The 21,531-nt window shown below is 33.5% G+C and overlaps 1 protein-coding gene across 1 annotated transcript in view; it reads left to right on the forward strand.

The window, feature by feature from the left end:
- The first annotated feature begins 1,027 nt into the window (after positions 1–1,027).
- Positions 1,028–21,531, forward strand: part of LOC126776480 (hemicentin-2-like) — a 162,284-nt gene continuing 141,780 nt past the window's right edge. Inside the window, exons 1-2 of the mRNA XM_050499028.1 lie at positions 1,028–1,165; positions 14,467–14,665. Coding sequence (XP_050354985.1) covers positions 14,566–14,665 — 100 coding nt within the window. The 5' untranslated portion in view covers positions 1,028–1,165; positions 14,467–14,565. The remainder of the gene's footprint in view (positions 1,166–14,466; positions 14,666–21,531) is intronic.

The following is a 21,531-nucleotide window of genomic DNA, read 5'->3' on the forward strand; positions in this document are numbered from 1 at the left end:
TTGCCGGCCCGCAAGATGCCTCTTCACGCCTCGTTTGAAGGAACTCGGGTTGTAAGAGGAGGGGAACACGTGAGCTGGTAAGGAATTCCATTTTTTGGTAGTGCGACAAAGAAAGGAATTGCCAAATTTCTTTTCGATTGCAATAAAGTGACAATTTGTTAGTAGAATTGTACCCCTTGTTTTTCTCACGATGTATTCCTTCATTGCTGAATACGAGATGAACTACAAACACAAAATAAGCACATGAAAATTCAGTGATGCTTGATTGGAATTGAATCCACGATCATCGCTTAACATTCATGGGATCTAACCACTGGGTCATCTCGGCTCGCACTATGAATATGAAGTCCCTATTGCAGCTTAGCATATATTTGTATGACACGTAAATTTTTTTTAGTATATTATAAGGTCTAACGCTTCCTCATTTAGTAGTATCAGTTTTTGAATATTTAACATTTTGAGTAATAAGTTTCATGATAAATCAACTAAATCAAATGAAATTAAATTCGTCTTGGTTGTTGCCAATGACGTCCATAGAAAAGTCAAAAGGGCCTTCAAAAGTCAATGGACTTGACTGCGAAGACATAGCGCGTCAAAAAAAAATACACAATTAGCCTTTAAACGTTTTAATTACTCAACAAAATTAAAAATAGTACCTTTTAACATCGCAGCCTTACAGGAAAATCCTGAAAAGACCGAGTACGCAACATTTTTTTCCTAGACTGTACAGCTCATTACCCCTCTGAAAGCGTACCTTGTACGTATAAGTAATTCTAGATCCCTATAAGGCGTTAGAAAAATTCTACAGCCGGGCGCCCTAACGAGCCATGGGCATATGAAATACTTCCATTGGCTTTACGATTCAAAAGTACATTATATAACACGTCCGAATTGAATTTATCCTGTAAAGTCCTTAATGGGAACTCTCGCTGACGCTCCGTATATAGTCGGGTAATACTACGGTATGAAGGTAACGGTTTAACAGATCTTTCAGTTAGCCTCGTGATGTTGTAAGCGGTGGACGTGTCGCCCCTATTTGCACCGGTGTTTCCCGCTCGCTACGAAACTTTTTACGCAGTGTTGTAATAAAATTATGTGTGAGTTATTTGACTATTATTTAGTTTGGAGTTAAATGGACGTTTAATCTCGGAGTTTCCTAGATGAGGTGAGGATTGATATATATTTTTTGCAGTAGAATTATTTATTTTATAAAAGTTCTTCATACATTAATTGAATACGAATTATTTTAAGTTTTTTTTTTAAATTACGAGTTATTGTTTTATAATTAATTATACAAAGTTAATCATTATTATAATTTTTTTTGGGATATCTCAGAGAAAATCTTTCAAATTTATATAAAATATTGTATTTCCTTGGCCAATATTTTTCCTTCTATTAAAAATACCGGAGATTGATTCATATAAATTACCATATATTATAAATAGTACTTTTATATTAAATTGTCTTGTAAGATCTTCTATAACTATCTACTCAGGCTGCCAAATAAAATCATATCAGACTAAAATATTTTTATTTAAACATTACAAGTATTTTTGAATCTTAAACCACCGGTCGAGAATGTGGGTTCTATTGAGATAACTAACACGAAACATTGAATACATATTTTTAAATACAAATTTATATAACAAAGTGTATGTAACACTTAGTTCATACAGGAGATCCAGCAAAAAATTAATCTATGCATTTCTGTCAGATATATATTCAGCTAAATAGCAATAGGCTTTACTATTAAGATTTTTTTAAATCTAATTGAAGACTGCTTAGTGGCAACTCAAGTGTAGACTGCGGAATTTTATTAAAAATGCGTATACCTTGTATACCAAAATGGATTAGGCTCGTTTAAAGCTGGTCTAAACAATGACCTTGAGGTCTGTTAAGTAATTGGTAAAAGTCCTTAAGCGAGAATTTTTCTCGGCCCATATTATTTGTATGTGTAAAACTAAAAAAAAATATTTGCTTAATAATTATAATTTGTAGCGAGATACTTATCGAATAATAACTATATAAAATTTATATCATTTATTTTTAGCTATGGCTGTAGCCATTTTTATTCATATATTCTATAACTAAAATTAAAAAAAAAAAAAAACAAAGTAACAATATTTGCCTGAAAATTTTTATTCTGTTATTATAGTGAGATAGCAGCACTGAGCGCTTTCTATCGACTGTATCACGGCGAGTGCTCTGAGGAATTATTCTCTCTAATTCCTGCTTCCCCCTTCCTTCTTAAGTCCACGCGAGCTGGTTCTCGATGTCACCGCCTAACTGTGACATCAATTCCATCGCGAACAAAGAAATTTGGCAACTCCTTTCTTTGTCGCACTTCCAAAAAATGGAATTCCTTACCAGCTCACGTGTTCCCCTCCTCTTACAACCCGGGTTCCTTCAAACGAGGCGTGAAGAGGCATCTTGCGGGCTGGCAAGGCGAAGGCGGCTAGTGCAGAACGTTTTTCCCGTCTGTACTGGCCGTCGTCGCGTTTGGACTCTACTACCACTTACCATCAGGTGGAGTAGAGTCATTTGCCCTCCCGGCGAATATAAAAAAAAAATAAAAAAAAAAAATATCAATGTTCGGTAATGATTCGAGAAACAAGGTTTTATATAAATATATTTAACTTTGTGTTAAGACATCCATTTAGAATATACGATTACAAAATGTTTATTTAAATTTTTAAAGATTTAAGCGTGTATACGAAACGCTATAAATATAGTATCATGAATGTCTCGTTATAAATATGTATAAACACAAATCAAATTATTATTTACAAGTCTAACGGTAACTTGTAAGGTTACCGGTTCAGACTGTAGATTCTACTAAGAAACTAGAAATAACTTTAGTGATTATTATTTTTCATCAAATATATACTTGTAAATGTTAAATTATACAATGAAATGTATGTATCCTATATGAATTGATGATGAATGAGTTCTATTATCATCGTGATATAATCTTGTGTTGCATAACATTCCTTATTCCTTAATACCTTTTTATACGAGATTTTAATTTTTTATTGATAAAAAAAATTAACGATATACAGCCTCAGGAAAGATAAGCAAATGATGATTTCATTTTTTTCTGCTTTAGAGTTTATCTGTTGGAAGGAAGCGATTTTTTTCTTAATAAACAAATCAAATAAGTTAATTTGATATCAAATGGTAAGAGTGCACCTCCGCCCATGTACCATGGCGATATATGTATGCCTTAACTTACATGTTATACATGGAATCGAAGTCCCAAAAATTTTTATTCCACTGTCTCACTCGCTCTTTAAATTAGAATATATTTAATTCTGTAATATAAAGACGATTCTAATTGCGATTTTGATTTCGGCCTAAATAATATATCAGCTAGTATATTTATTAGTGAAATATACGACGGAATTGTAAAACTAAAATAAAGCCCGTAGGGGGTTTTATCATTAATTATACAGTATCGAGTATACTGTTTTAATGTCGGCCTTACTTATAAACGCTGTTTAGCGGGTGATTAGTTAATGCTTCGTCTTTTTCTTTCCAATGTCAAATCAATAATGACAGAAAGAGATAAATCAGTGTTTAACTAAACAGTCGCAGACTAACCTATTATTCATGTTGCGAGGGGGGGGGGGGTGGCAGGTATTAAAACAAAAGTATGTTCTTCTTTTGTGCTTGAAGCTTGCTACTTCAACTTGCTTACTTGCTTGAATCTTAACCGATGATCGTGGGTTTAAACCCGGGCAAGCACCAATGAATTTTCAAGTGCTTAATTTTTGTTTATAATTCATCTCGTGCTTGACGGTGAAGGAAAACTTTGTGAGGAAACCTGCATGTGTCTAATTTCATTAAAATTCTGCCACATGTGTATTCTACCAACCCGCATTGGAGCAGCGTGGTGGAATAAGCTCCAAAACTTCTCCTCAAGAGGGAGAAGAAGCCCAGTAGTGGGACATTAACAGGCTGTTACTGTACTGTTACTGTATTAAAATCATTCAATGGTTTTTTATTAAGTAACGAATCTTGAAAGACAGATAACGAGAGGTTTCATTCGTTCGTTATATAGTAATTCGAAAAACAAACAAAGAAATATTATAATAAGATCAAACATCTCTGTGAAAGGTTTACCATGAAACACATTTTTGTATAATTTTTTTTTAAATACACCGGTCGTTTTAACCGTCTAAAAATGTTTCTTTTTTATTTTTAAGCTGTTTCTTTTAGAAAAACGTTTTTAATCTGCCTTTTACATTACTGTGGGTTGAGAGTTATATAGCGATTGTTGTTTTTTTTTGTAGAAAAGATGAAATATTTATAGAAATGACGTAATTGGGTATCTTACTCACTTCATTCAGGATATTCTCAGAATAGAACTAGTTAAGCGTTTGTTCAAAGATTAATCAGCAATGCTCTCCTGTAAGAACTCACTTCATTACTCTTATGGTGATATACCATTTTGATGCGTTTGTTGAAATGTTATAGTTATTACGGTCATTGTCACATCACGCATTTATAGTATAGGTATGGTAAGTGGTCACCAACGCCCATAGACATCGGTATTGTAAGAAATGTTAAAATCGCTTACATCGCCAATGCGCCACTAACCTTTGGAACTAAGTTGTTATATGTCCCTTGTGTCTATAATTACACTGGCTCACTCATCCTTCCAACCGGAACACAACAATATTAAGTATTGCTGTTTTGCGGTAGAATACCTGATGAGTGGGTGGTACCTGCCCTGACTAGCTTGCATAAAGCTCTACCACCAGTATGTTTGCGTTAAATAATATATAATGCAACTAAAACTTATATACATAATATATAAATATATATTGTGTATTTGAGAAACTGCTCTAAATATTTTGCTAAAATATTGATGTTTAAGTTTATGTATACAGGTCTTTTAAAAAAAAAACATTTTTAAAGTAATTATTAGAGGCAAACGAAGCTCAGTCACTCAAGTACTGAGTAATTAACAAAAAAAAATGCTAATTAAAAAACCAACAAGAATCGCTTGTTTATCTCGCAGGCTTAAGCCGAGCCAGTACAAAACTAATTGTTCACATTCAAAAAATAAATTCAGTCAGGAATAACGCTATTACGCATACTTTTACTTTTTAGTCGACAAAATAATTTCTTATCAAAATAAATTTCGTCCGAAGACAGAAATTCTGACAAACATACATATGTAAATGCGTATACATACTGACCCTTTTTAAAAAATACAGAATCGAACTTTGGGAACATTGTAACGCTGTTAAAAAAATAAGACTGATAACTAACTGGCTTCGGCTCGTCTGGAATATTTTATTTCTACAGTATAATGTTGTGAGGCATTCTAAATAAAGTGAAAGTCTGAAAATGTCTCACTATTGGACTAAGTCAGACTGATAGCAGCTTTTTATATGAGGGGGCAAACGAGCAGGAGGCTGACCTTATGTAAAGTAGCTACCACCATCTATGGACACCTTCAACACCTGAGGGCTTGCAGGTGTGTTGCCAGTCTTTATGGAATGAGTAGGCTCTTTTCTTGAAGGTGTCTATATCACATCGGTTCAGTAAAGTCGCCAGTAAAAGCTGGTTCCACAGAGAGGTTGTGCGAGGCAGGAAATGCCTTAAAAATCACTCTGTTGTGGATTTCCAGCTCAGCAATATTCCACACGCTTAAATGCTTGTTTGTGGATAGACAGGTGACGGATTTTTATCCAAGACATTCACGATGTTTTCAGTGGGTGGGTAGTTAGTTAAACACTGGTTTCTATCTTTCTGTCAAAATTGATGTAACATTTAAAAAAAGACGATAAAAATAATCATGCAGCTTAACTAATCAACCCTAGAAAACATTTTCATATACAGCCGTATTTTATTTCCACCACATAATTCATTTTTATTTAATTCAAATCAATCTCGTTGAGCAAATGAAAAATACTGTATATTCTGAAGTTTGGATTCGGACCCCACTCGGACACGGACATGTGCTGAACACACCGTGTCTCTGATATCAAATATTTTGCATTTGTATGTTCAAATTTGTTATATTTGTTTAAATAATAGTTAAATTTTGTATATAATACTGGGTTGTCATAACAGAAATACCGATGCCGATTAGTGGCACACGTTTGGTAGTGGCACAGGTTGGTTTCCTCACGATGTTTGATCTTGGACACGAGAGCAGAGATAAGAGGAGCAGAAGATGAATTATAGAATATGTAGATGGACGGGCAAATACCCTGCCACCTGATGAAGTGTCAAGTGTCGCCACCGCCCAAGACATTGGCATTGTAAGAAACATTAACCATACCTTAGGTTGGCACATCACCAATGTACCTTAGAAACTAAGATGTTATGTCCCTTGTGCTTAGAATTCATATATTTAGTTATGTAAAACTATATATATATATATATATATATATGAATTCTAACGCGATATTTTTTTACGTCACATGTTATATAACATTTTATGTTTCGTTATGACCTGCGTATTTGCAACATAAACATTACGCGTGTTTGTGAATTCCTATTACAGAATTTCCTAGAAGCGACCGTTGAGTGTGATAGGGCGTTTATAATTGCACCAATTGTTTATAACTTTTTTATTTTCATTTTACAGTTTTATTTATTTTAGAAAAAAATTTACGATTAGTACGATGTGGTGTGTTGTGTTCAGTTAGACACGGATTTTTCTCTTTGTGTCATTATTGATTTAGCAGTCGAAAGAAGAAAACACAGTATTGCTTAACTAATTAACCGCTAAACAACGTTTATGCTGGCCGATATTGTTTTAAATTTAATTAAGTCATTTAATTTATTTTTGATAATTAATTTTAATCATCATACATTTTTAGTTCTGCGGATATATTATTTATGAGGTTTTCTACTTATAGAGAAAAACAAATGACTCCAAAAACCCTCAAAAACGTTTTTTAACGATAGTATGTCGGTTGTATATATATATAATAATTCTAATAGTATCCACACGGACGAACTGTACGAAAGACATATGAAATAGATTTGGGGATTTCAGTGAAATATTGGTTCAACTCCGGGAATACAAATAGCACTTTTAGGTATATAATATCTGGATGCACCATTGAATAAACTACACATCGCTTTAAATGGTCGGAGATTTGTAATGCTTTTAGGGTTTACGAGTTCTTTATTTAAACTTCTGAGGGAGAACAGTGGCCACGCGATCTTAACCAAAGATTATGGGTTCAAAGCCAGGCAACCACCTCTTTAAATGTCATGTGCGTATAATTCATCTCGTGCTCAGTAGTGAAACAAAAAATCGTGAGGAACCCTGTATGTGTCGGATGGAATTCCGCAACATATACATCCATAAAGTCTCATTCTAGTAGTGTGGTGGAAAATCTTCAAACCTTCTCAGGTGGAGAAGAGATAACTATTTACTGGTGGTAGGGCTTTGTGCAAGCTCGTCTGGGTAGGTACCACCCACTCATCAGATATTCTACCGCAAAACAGCAATACTTAATATTGTTGTATTCCGGTTTGAAGGGTGAGTGAGCCAGTGTAATTACAGGCACAAGGGACATAAAATCTTAGTTCCCAAGGTTGGTGGCGCATTGGTGATGTAAGCAATGGTTAACATTTCTTACAATACTAATGTCTAAGGGCGTTTGGTGACCACTTACCATCAGGTGGTCCATATGCTCGTCCGCCTTCCTATTCTATAAAAAAAAAAAAACTATACATTTTATCAAGTTGAAATGGGCTGGAGGCGATCTTTCCATTCAATGGCGTGCAATCATCTAAAAAGTCATTGGTTTCGTAATATTCAAACCTGAAACCTGAACACAGCAGTACCATTAATGTTTTGATTGCACATTTGGGCAGGCTTGCACAAAACCCTACCCCCGGTAATAGATGTTAATTATCCAGGATTATTCCAGGGCATTTAAGGTAACCTATCTTACAATGTAATCCTTCTAAAACTAGATATATTAGCAAAACCATTCGTAATCGTTTAACTATTGATTGGAGCACAATATGAATGCTTGTAAATCGAATTGAATAAAACTTCGAAATCCAATCAGCGTATTGTGAATCCATGATTCGGTTAAATAAAATAAAAAAAAGTAAATGCTTCATAATAAAGGTACTGCACAATTTACAGTAACAGCGTTGCACGCTTTCGTTAAAATGAAGTAACCACCTGCACTGCAGCGATTGAACTGTCTAAAAGATATACCAGGTGTCATAAACGTGGTCCCTTTGTAAGCGTTTTTACTTAATCTACCAGCTGGGTCTCTCTCGCCATTTCCTAAGTCTGTGCTAATACGTACGATATTTTTGTGGTAGAATTCTTATACAAGAAAACTAGTTTAACTTTATATAAAATATTTTAATTTTAATTATCCACTGTACTTTATTATTACGATTAATATAATAATTTGATGCATTTAATCCGCATTATGTATTATATAACGGTATATAATGAGCTATAGAGTGGGTATGTTTAAGTGTAATTCAAGTAATTAGTAATAATATTACATCATGGTAGTCTTTATTAATTAATTAATTTAATTTTCAAAGCAGGACTGATCAGAAATAATATTTAAATATGTGATTAATTTTAAAAGAGCAACTATGCGAGCTACTTACTATTTTCTTATCATTTCCTCTCGCTAGAGTGTGCTACCGGAACGGCGGTAGAATTAAAATAGTGACAATTTAGAAAAAAATATCGTAAACTTGAATAGCATACATTTAATTTGATTACATAATATATAGTTTTATTGTTGGTATTCGTTAGAGATACATACATATGTGTGATTACGTTCTTCAAAAAAGAGCTGTTTGTGCTATTTGAAACCTCGGAGCTCGGAGCTCCCATTGGGATGTTTTTAACGAAGTTGGAATACAGACAGTGTCACAGTGTATTTATAGCAATATTATATATTTGTATCCACAACTTAGGATCTTCAATTTTTAATTCCCTACTCTCATTTTATATTAATTCTTTGTACTGTTTTTTTAATAAAATATAAATAAATGAACAAGGATTGTTGATTATTGTATAAATATTGAATGATATTGTATAAACACAAGTATTCGAGTTAAACTTGTAACACCAAGCTTCTGTCTTCGCAAGTTTGTTCCTTGCCTTGGTTTTCGTTTATATAATAAAGTCTCACAGATACATTTAACTTTGCTAATTAATTAATTTAAACCTCATGTTGAAAAATATTAATAAATCAATTGTTTTATTGAATAAAATATTATATAGATGATAAAAAAAACTTTGAGCTATATATTACAACAACAACAATAACAGCCTGTGAATGCCCCACTGCTGGGCTAAGGCCTCCTCTTCCTTTTGAGGAGAAGGTTTGGGCTTATTCCACCACGCTGCTCTAATGCGGGTTGGTAGAATACACATGGGGCAGGTTTTCTTACGATGTTTTCCTTCACTGTCAAGCACGAGATGAATTATAAACACAAATTAAGCACATGAAAATTCAGTGGGTTCTAACCTACGATATTTAAGATTCACGCGTTCTAACCACTGGGCCATCTGGACTTAAGTCAAGTCGATATTAATGTATATATAATTCTATAGCAATGTAAATGTAATTTAATTGCTGGAAAAGAATGGTCTCTTGGATGGTGGTAGGGCTTTGTGTATGTTCTACTGCAAACAGAGATACTTAGTACTGTTGGGTTTCGATGTGAAAGGTGTGTAACATTGTAACTGCACAAGGGGTTAATGACCTTCGTTTTTTTTTTTAGAATAGGAAGGCGGACGAGCATATGGGCCACCTGATGGTAAGTGGTCTCCAACGCCCTGAGACATTGGCACTGTAAGAAATGTTAACCATCGCTTACATCGCCAATGCGCCACCAACCTTGGGAACTAAGATTTTATGTGCCTGTAATTACACTGGCTCACTTACCCTTCAAACCGGAACACAACAATACCAAGTACTGCTGTTTTGCGGTAGAATATCTGATGCGTAGGTGGTACCTACCCAGACGAGCTTGCACAAAGCCCTACCACTAGTTCGTTTCCAAGTTCGTTGGCGTATTGAAGATGTAAGGGGTGGTTAATATTTCTTGTATATTATAATTTAATTAAAAAAGAATCATACAACATTTCGTTACATTTTTACATTACCGTTACATTTACCCGTTACATTTTCTATATATGTATATATATCGTGTAAAAAAATAATGTATAAAATAAAATATAAAACTTTTATTTAGAATCACCCTAACGAAAGGGTTGAAGAAAAAATATAGATATGTAAATACGGTTTATATAAATATAGATAAAAGAAAAATCTTTGTATAAAACTCATGTCGTATGACATTTTAACATATATACATAGCTGGTCGGGGAAAAAGATTTTTAAAAGTAAAAAGTTGCAGTACAATCTCTTTGATTGTACTGTTTGTATCTAAGGGTAAAATAAATAAGGAATGAAAATTTTATTTACCCTAATTTTATTTGAAGTTGATTTTGTTTTATAAACAGATAAATGATTTCTTCATTTGCAAATTGAAATTATAATACTATTTACGTGTCCTTGAACAGTTCCACGGCCACCTGATGATAAGGAATCATCTCAAAAGATCACATACACTAAAATACTTCTAATACAAATAACTGATGTTATGATTTTTATGTTTGTTCTGAGGTCTTAACCTCCGCTTCTTTTTTGAGAAGGTCTGAAGCTTATTCTACCACGCTGCTCTAAAGCGAGTTGGTGAAATACACATTTGGCAGAATTTCTTTTAAAATTAGACACATGCATGTTTTATTTCACCGTTAAGTACGAGATTAATTATAAATACAAAATAAGCACATGAAAGTTCAGTAGTGCTTGCCCGGGTTTGAACCTACAATCATCGGTTAAGTTTCACCACGTTCAACCACTAGGCCATCTCGACTCTAAAAACTTACAAAAATATAATGTCCTAATTAAGATTACCTTTATTTGTAATATTTTATAAATAAAATAATTAAGAACATTTTTGTTTATTATTGTGTTGTGGCGTAAAAATTACACCCATATTAGAAATTATTCTTTAGATTTTATTGTTGTAATTAAATTAATAAATAAGTGATTTGCTAACCGTAATACTGTCTGTCTTTTGCTAGGCATTAGTCATACAACATATCTTTCATGTTTTATATTTACATTCTTCGGTTTTAGAAGATCAGCATTAGAATCAGACATGAAGAAATCATATAGCCACCCGAACCGCTCCCACTGAACCGTTTTCTAACTCTCTTATAACAAATCGCACCTTATGAAAACCATTTATAAGCTTCGTTTATTTTTAAACATTCAAACATGAAATAGTTTATTTAATATATTATGTATATTTTAAATGAATTAGGATTTAATTAATTGTTTCGTTCTGTGCATTAACTTAAAATAAATGGGTATTTTGTTGGAATGCTAGTCGATATGATTATGAGAGTGAGAGGAGGGAATAGCATTTATGCAGTGCACAAACTCACGTGCTCTCTCTATTTTCCTCACACTCATTATCCGATGGGACAACAATCCGACACGAACGTAAAGAGTTCAGGCAGATCAACGGGTTAATTGATAACGTCTACCTTTGTAGAAGTTGGTGTTCAATATTTTTATAGTAGAATATTATCACTATTAATAACGCCTGCCTCTAAATAAAATCATTTAAACTAGTTTTCCCAAGCTCTCTAATCATACCTGTCCTCGCGCTGTCATATTTTATCTCCAAAAACTCGTTGCAACATCGAAAGCTTTAAGTATTAACATATCTCTCACAATAATAAATAATGCTTATTACGTATAAAATTATTGAATATAAACTAGAAACGTGTAATTTGTCTTCGTTGTTATTATTATTCATACCGGATATATAGTATCAGCCTTTTGCCGTCCACGGCTGGACAAATGCCTCCCCCATAGAACGCCAACCATCCCGATCTTGGGCAGTCATATATATATATTTTATTTTTAATATTTAATAGTTATTGGTAGTATGATGTTATTTAGATAAGTATGTGTAATAAAAAGTGTCTGTAAGATAGATGTTTGAAATAAATTTAATAAATATATTAATATTTAGTGGACTACATATTTATTTAACGGGTAACGACTAAGTTTGACGTTTAAGTTTTTTCTAAAATGTTAAGCTCCTAATAATTTTATCGTAATGCTTTTGGAGCTTACTTTAACATGGGATAAATAGTTCAAACCATCCCCTTGCGGATATTAATATTTTATTCCTCACATAAAAGGATCCCTCGAATTGATGGGCAATGTGATAGGTAGCGTGTTTTAAAAGACATATTTTCCTTTTTGGAATTACATTTGTGTGTAGTAAATTCCTCGTTTGTAGTAAATTTGTCTATTTGCTAGATATAAGGCCGCAGATCCCGAGGTCCTGGGTTCAAACCATCTGGACCTTGCGGGCCGATAAAACCAAAAAAAAGTAGCAACCGAGTTGGAAGTGTGTCACTCGTACATCGGTAAGCACGTAAAGCCGTTGATCCGTTTGAACTCTTTTCAGTCTTGTCGGATTGTTCTTCCATCAGATTATGACAGTGAGGAATACAGAATGCACATGTGTTTCCGTATAACACAACTATTTATCTATTCCCTTCGATTACTCTCATAATCCCATTGAAAAGCATTCCAACACGACTAAAGTTCAAGCGTAAGACTGCTACTAACAATTCCTTAACCTATATTTTTTAAGTTAAGGCACATGACGAACCAATAAATTAAAACCTAAATCATTTAAAATACATATAATATAATAAATAAACTATTCCTATATTATAATATTATGTTTGAATGTTTAAAAAACATATCGAATGTTTATAAAAGCAATAAACGCCTTCACTGGAACCGCACACTAGTATTCAATACAATGCAAATACGGTTCGCTGGTGGACAGTGATACCGAGCATTATCATATATTCGCCAGTTCGTGTTAATCTGCAGTGGTGTAGAAAAAAATGTGGCAACGTGAAGAGTTATTTACATAATTGTATATTGTCAGCTATATTTGAATTTGGCTAGATAGAATGGAGCTGGTCGTATTTTCAGTCTACAGCAATCATGTTTTTTTAAACAATCAAGGCGGTTTTTTCAATTACTAATATATCTATGCCTGCTATAGTTCATTCTGAAGGTAGAATTTGTGTTTATAATTCATATCGTGCTCGTCAGTGAAGGGAAACATCGGAAAGCGACCTGCACGTGTCTGATAAATATCTGCTACATCAGCGTAAGGGGCTAAGGTCCAAATCGTTTTTTTTTTCTTTGCGAGCAAACGAGTAGGCCAGTCACCTGATGTTAAGTGATGATCGCCGCCCATTTCCAGAACCAGGGGAATTGCCAATGCGTTGCCAGCCTTTAAGGTATCTTTATCCGTTTCTTGAAAAGTCCCATTTTGTAAACTTTGAAACAAAATGGCCACGAAGTTATCATTGGTAGTTTTGGAAATTAAAGTTGTAAAAAATTATGGTAATTCTATTTTCTATATATTATGAAAAGTTCCTCCTCCGCGTCTGTCTGTGTGACTGTCATGTTGTCTTAACGCGATAAATTCAAAAACTACTGGACGGTTTTTCGTCCAGTTTTCATCGTATATGATTCATGAGGAAGATATTGGTGTAAAATTTATTAAGATTTTGTATTAATTATAATTGAATTATACGCGCCACTCGCATACAAGGGAGTGTATGAGTGCGGGAGAGAGAGGGCATGACAGCATAAAAGAGTGTAAAATAAACAGACGCACACACATCACACTCATCCAAAGATATTATGTACATGTACACATACCTAGACTTGATTCATTTAAATTAATTGTTTTTGTAGTATTTGTCATATATGGATATACTAACTGACTTCTGAAACATAATCAAGAGTTGGTGAAGTTGCTCTATTTGTAATGTACATAATTGTATATATTCGGTAGAATATTTGATAAGTGTGTGCCATATGTGTTGCCCCTACTTTTGAGAAACTGATTTAGTCTGTGTCCATTATAACGCTGCTATTGTAGTTTTTGAACTTAGAAAAACCTCTTGTCGTGATATGTAGCTTAGGTTTTAAATATAAATGGAATGAAGACTATATTACCACTCAGAATGCTGAAGGTAAATTGAGCGAAATTATCCTTTAATTTTTGTTTAACGTAGACAAACCGCACACCTATCATGGGGTCTCCTATTATAGAAACATTCTTATGACTTCAGTACATTGTTATGTTTGAAATATATTATTTATCATTTATTTGTATTATTTTAGTCTACCTAGCAAGAATTGTTTTTTTTTATTATTAGAATGTTTGTAATTGACGTTTAAACATACACAATTTTCTTTTAAAATTTGAAATTAGAATGTTCTTTCAATTTAATAAATATCAAATTAATTTCATTATTTTTTTTACTAACTTATAAATATTTAAATTTATAACGATAGCCATTTTCTCTTGTTTCAGATATAAACTTAAAAATATACGTTGGCTGTGTACGTAAAGCGAGAACATTAAAAATAATGTTGGACAGTTTCACGAAATGTTGGCGCTAATGTGAACAAGATGGCGGATGGTTTTGGCGGGAAAAGCGCGTTCCATGTGCTGCTGCTACTTCTCGTCGAGAACGTTTTCTGTCAGATGGCACGGGAAAGCGAAGACCTGGGTTCGATTCTTTTAACTTATTTACTAGATTACTTTAATATTGTCTCATTAACTTATACGAAGAACTTTCTTCTTCGTTTCAAGTTTTTATATAATATTTTTTATTCCATTTATAATATAATCCAGCTATATAATGTAAATAAATAAAGATCGCATGTACAGTTGAGAAATCCCTTTTTTCAAGCTACCATTACATTATTAAAAATCAATACTGAGTCCTAAAAGCAAAACCAGGTTTCTCAGTTCTCGTTTTCCATATATTTTATGAACTTTACGAATTAATGAGAAAAGTAATGTTATCTTGCAATTACATTATCATTTGCGGGATAAACGAATGTATTGCTATTTTTACATTTAATTGAGAACTGGTAAAAGACGCCTATTCTTGATTTAAAACAAAGAAAAACCCTTAATGACGATGTCGATAAAAACGCAACAAAAATGAAGACATGCAACATTTATTTCAATTAATATGATATGTTCAACTATTTTCATTGTGCACAGATGAAGCCTGTATTGAAAACTAAGTTTTAACCTTCGAAGTCAAACTTACTTCACAAATGGAACAGACAGATTTAAGATCTCTAATTGGAAATTTCCAATTGTACTAGAAGTTAAAGTCATGATCCAAGAATAGTTTACTAGAAATGGTAGAATATGGTTCGAGCTAAGCCTGCTTAGCCATCGCGATTCGTTTTAAATTCATTCAAATAAAACTTTTCTGCTTTTCGAATATATTTAATACTAGTTTGTGCCCATGGCCTATCTCGTGTGTTCAGGGAAGCTTTGTCCTTCCTTGGGGTTCAAGCTGGTTCGTACTTAATTTCATCAAAATCGGTTCAAAGGTTTACCGGTGAAAGCGTACGAGACAGACAGGGTTACTTTCGCATTTATAATATTAGTATAGATTATAAAAGAATTTGATTTTATTTGAATTTTTTTATAGTATAGCTACCTATACTATAAAAACGGCAACCATTTGCGGACGAGCAAATGGGTCACCTGAAGGTAAGTGTTCACCAACGCCCATAGACTAGATTGGAATAACCATCGCTTACTTCGCCAATGTGCCACAAATCTTGGAACTTGGAATCTTGGGAAGATGTCCATTGTCTATGTAATTACACTGAATTAAAAAAATGAATATCACTGCAATTAAAAATACATCATATAATGTTTATATATTAACTAGTTTAGTAAGAAACTAGTTAATAGTGGTGTTGGTGTAAACACAGTGTTTGCCAAAATTCGTTTGTTTTGAGTAGTCAAGATGTGAAAGCGTAACAAAAAATAAACAAACTCACTATTCTTTATAATATTAATTAGTTATAGGATTATATAAACAAATAATTAAAAAAATATATATATGTTAACCTAAAAATAAATTACGTCCTACATTAATTTAAACTTTGAATTTAATAAAATATTTGAACGCTTATCTACAGTATATAGCAATATAAATCTTGAAAAATATAATAAGATTCTTAATAAGTTTTGTCCGTACGTGCAAGTGAATCGGGTGTTTTATTGCCAGGAATATGGTATATCTAGGGTTGCCAGATATCAAGAAATTCCTTTTCCTATATGCTCCAGGAATTTATCTCATTTTCAATAGCAGACGCAATATTGCAATTGTATTATGTATTGAGTGTCTTAGGTATTTGAAAAAAAATATATATTTATTTGAATCGCCTCATTGCAATATTTTCTTATATTTATGACATCTCCATTGATTGTCTCAAGTGATTTATTGTTTTGTGTGCTAGTTGACTTCTATGAAAAGTAAGTGGTATTCGTGGGTTTTGGGATTCCTAGATTTATTTGACATATGTATGTTAAAACTACAAATGTAAATTATAGTTTTAGAGTTAATAACAGTGTCAATGACTATAGCTGATAGTCATTTAAAAAAAAAAGAATTTTTTTAATAGATAGGCGGGCAGACGTACAGTAGACGGACAGACAAACAGTAGAGCAAATGAGCCTGGTGGTAAGAGGTCACCGACGTCCATAGACATTGGCGTTATAAGAAATATTAACCGTTGCTTACATTGCCAATGCGCCACCAACTTTGAGAACTAAGATGTTATGTTTCTTGTGCTTGACTCACACTGGTTCACTCATCCTTCATACCGAAACTTAACAATACTAAGTATTGTTTTTAGCGGTAGAATATTTGATGAAAAGCCCTACCGAGTACAATTTTGTTGCATATAAAAAATAATAATATTATAAAAAAAATAACTTTTATTAAAAAAAAAGTAGTATATTTTAAATAGTACATAGAAAGATATAAGATATAAAATTGCTTTTATGGAAAATCTAAAAGACAAATTAAAACTCCAATCAGTCTTTTAATTGGCCAGTTTATTGTCTTTTTTATATTTTCAAAACATTTTAATCCCTTTGCCGCTTTTAAAACTCACAATTAGCATGCAGACGGGGATTTCCCGGAAAATATTTCACATTTACTGATTAGCCTGTAGAAATTGCCCGAATCAAATTAAATATGTTGAACGAAACCGGGGTTGTGCTGACTTAGATTAAAAATAAGGCTATCCAGATACGGAGTTGTCCTGATATTTGAATTGAGATGAGTAGAATTTCAAGGTCAAATTTTTGTTCAACGATCGTATATGTAACGTTTGTGTGCAACGTTTCTGACGACAATTTTTTGTATTTCTTTTTTCTTGAGGCGTATTATGTGGTAGAATTTCATCCAGCAACCGAATTTTCTTCGAGACGTTTGCCTTTGAACTTGCGACCTGTTAAGATTTATATAGCTACGCAGCTATTTCGCTACTCTAAATATTTTATGTAATCATGTGTATTTGTGTAAACCAGTTTTATTCTTTTATAATTTAAAATATTTTGTAGTCGCTTTGAATACTTTGCAGATTTAAGAAGCGATGTTGACCTGCTACGTCTGTACGTGCCCTTACAGCAAAATGGGTTGATTGAAAATTTTCTTGATGCAACTGCAGCATTAGACTAATTCAACCGGTTTAGGATTTTTGAGAGCGAAGCTACTTTTAAGCGTATTATAATTTTATCTGAATTTAATCGTATAAAAGTTTCCTTAAGGTATTTCTAGTTATATAGTTATAAAAGTTTTTCGGTTCGTTTTGATTTTTTTTACAGTATTTCTAAACTGTAAGTATCTGCTAATCAGGTCTGGTTCTGTCATATTGAAAGTTTCTTCTTGTATTTTAGTTTTTCAACTTTTTTAATTTAAATTTGCATTGGATTTTATGCATTATTAGTGCTTTATTTGTATGTATAAAATATTTATTATACTCCGAGGTCAATTGGTAACCAGTTGACATAGATTGTTTTTTTAGACATAATAATCAATCTTACTTTAAATAATGTTGATAATAAAGTTACTATTTACGTTATAAATTAAAAACGAGAAGGAGAAGTTTAGGAATTAGCCTTAGCCCACCTGTGGGACTTTCAAAGGGACAACCTTACTTTTAAATTACTTAGTTACAATAATTGAAAAGTAATAATGAGACAATATAAAGAGGTTGACCACCTTATGGTAAGTTGTCACCAACGCCCATAGACATTGGCATTGTAAGAAATGTTAACCATCGCTAACATCGCCAATGCGCCACCAACCTTGGGAACTAAGATGTTATGTCCCTTGTGCCTGTACACTGGCTCACTCGCCCTTTAACCCGGATCACAGCAATACTGCTGTCCATGTACTGCTGTTTGGCGGTAGAATATCTGAAGAGTAGGTGGTACCTACCACCAGTAAATCTTGATGATATTAAATATGTCTGAACATATTAAAGTGATTGCATATATACGTGTAATTCTGTATGTTTGTTAATGTATGCGTATGTTAATTTGAATGCCTCGTTGGGGCAGTGGCTACATATAACGTAGATCCCGAGATTCAGAGCTCAAATCCAAAATCCCAGATCAGGCCAATAGTAAAGTTATCGGGATTTTCTGAAGAAAATTCTCAGTAGCAGCCTGGAGTTCGGATGTTGGAAGTGTGTACACTGCCAAGCCTCGGAAATGTGAAATGAGTCATCATGTTAATTTTTGTTGCAGCAATTGTAATAATATATAATTAAATTCTTTTCATGTGTGCATGTGTGTGTGAGAGTGTGAGTCATTTCCGTTATCGATCTTGGAAGCTTAAAACGTCCTCATTTTATTTATTCCGAAACATAACATTTCCGTGAAAGTTGAAATTAAAGCGAGCAGTAACAAATAAATTACTGGAATTAATAAAGAAAACGCGTCGAACATAAAAATTGTTTCCAACACCCGTTGCTCGCTCCTTGAGGGGATTAAATAAATCCCGCCAAGGAATCCTTGGTTCATAAAAAAATGAGAAAACAAATCCTTTAATTTTCTAATCTTTTATTATAATCTTGTTAACTGTTGTTATTTTGTTTTTCAATAGCACGATTTAATTTGTGTACTCGTTTCTGAGCCCCCCACATCACTAGCGAGTGACGGGGGCGGGGAGGGGGGTGTTAAGCTCGTCTGGGTAGATACCAATCCGTCAATATAGGATGGTAATTAGACATGACTGGTAAGAGTCCAAGCACATGTCAAACGGATTTACGTGCTTTCCGAGGTGCGGGATTAAATACACTGGTAACTTTCAGTTCCCGGCCTGCTTCTAATTTCTTGGCAGATAAACTTTTTATTGGCTTCAGCAGGGTTTGAAATAAGACACGGTAGCATGCGTAAGCGATCCCTTGGCGCTCTTCGTTAAGACAGAAAGGGTACCGCTGGTTTTCTAGTGGGTATTCCAATGTTCAGGGTACATTCGGTGTCTTGGACACTGGCGAGACCCACTGTTTGTGTGGGGAAAACGCGTAATGCGTTTTTTTAGTGATAAAAAAAGGTTCGAACCAAGGACATCGAGCTCTGCATCTTATAAGCGAGTTACTAAATCGACGAAGCAGTTGAACTTAACAATATAAATCTTTAGTTTATACTAAAATTAACTATTTACCTATTTCATGACGTAACATAATTTACTTTTAAGCACACAAAGTACCGGTTATACTTTAGCCTTTTACAAAGAGTATCTGACAGCCTGTAAATGTGTTTTAATGTAAAATACTTTGCTAACGAATACTTAAACGGCTTTACTTTGTTAAAACTGTGATTCTCTTTGTTAAGTTGCTTTTTAACCGCTTCCAAAATAGGATGGTTCAGTCTACCCCATATGTAGCAAGAGCTCGTGTTTTAACCCTTCAAAATAGAAGATATCAAATCGATCTTATATTGTCCTTGATAGCTTAGCCGGCAATGAACCGGTTTTGATGATTTTATTTTGTTCGGTAGGGCTACTCTTGGGGTTATTGCAAATTAAAGAAACAATATAGCTCATAAGGGTTTCCATGCAAGGGTTTTAATGAGCCACAAACCTTAGGCACTAAGATGTTATATCTCTTGTGCCTGTAGTTATATTGGCTCTCTCAGCCTGTGAACTAGAATACAACAACATGTTTGGCGATAAAATATCTGATGAGTGGTACGTACCTAGGCCTGCACAAAGCCATAGAAAAGTAGCGCTGTAAGAAATATTAACCATTACTTCCGTCGTCAATGCGAAAAAAACTACCATAGATCCTGTGTACAATAAAAGGATATAAATTCCCTTGTCCCTGTTTTATAATATATGTTTGTATCACGTAAATAGAAAATTCATTCACATACAGTTCATAAGAAATAAAATGTTAGAAAACTTGATAATCTACTTCCATAAGTTCAGTAAGACATCGCGCCCCGTGGGGCACTCGCATCCGCGTACAGAATCACACATCGTCCTCTTTATGCCCCGATGTATACCTCATAATCTCTGGCTTCCTCGCAATTTTTATTCGACGCGAACGTCGAAGGCTTTGTAGGAATTTTTGAGAGCCCCCGGGAATTATCGACAACTAACCCGATATGTGATTTACTTGAATTACGAGTCGCCTGTCGCGTTGGTCCCAAGGTAAACCCTTTTGTCCGGATCTATTTTTTTGTAAAGGACGGTAATATTTATTATTTAAGGATAATAGTGTAATAACATAATATATTATAAATATATTCTATAATAATATTAGAGCTGAGATGACCTTAGAAATGTCATCTCAGCTCAGCAGAAAGATGAGGCTTAGAATACTTGAATCTGCACCGAAGAATGTGGGTTCAATCCCAGGAAAGCACCACTGAATTTTCATATGCTTAATCTATGTAATTTATCTTATGCTCGGCAGTGTGGGAAAATAATCCAAATAATCCCGCATTACAGGAGAATCTGCCATATATAACTAACCTAAGCTTCTCAAACGGAGGCATTAGCCCAGCTGTGGGAATCTAAGAAGTTACAATGATAAGTTCAATCTAGCGGAATGTAATGTAATTAAAGATGTACTAGATGTTTATATTTTTAACGTAATATTAGTAAAAAGTATAAATATTACAGCGTTCGACGTTATTTACAAAGAACAAGAGCTCGTTGACATTTAAGACGTAATTATTTACGAATCCATGATGAATATCACAGATAATTATTATTAATGATCTCAACCAATGATGGCATATCGAATTGGAATAGAAAAGGCTATACTTTATTGTACACTACAATATATAACACATAGATAGATCCTATTTGGCATACAATGCGTCCTTATGTAGCGAATAGCGATCTTATCCAACCAACGGGAACTACTAGGGTAAGTAAGAGGTAGTGTGGTTCATGTAATAACATAATTGTAAATTTAAAATACATGTGACATGGTAATATATTCAACACATCGATTGATCTGCCTATAACTCCCAGGAGTTTTAGTAAATTCATCTCAAAACTTTCAGTTTGACTTTGCAACGAAAATTGCGAAA

The sequence above is a fragment of the Nymphalis io genome, chromosome 20, assembly GCF_905147045.1.
Source record: "Nymphalis io chromosome 20, ilAglIoxx1.1, whole genome shotgun sequence".
NCBI lineage: Eukaryota > Metazoa > Arthropoda > Insecta > Lepidoptera > Nymphalidae > Nymphalis > Nymphalis io.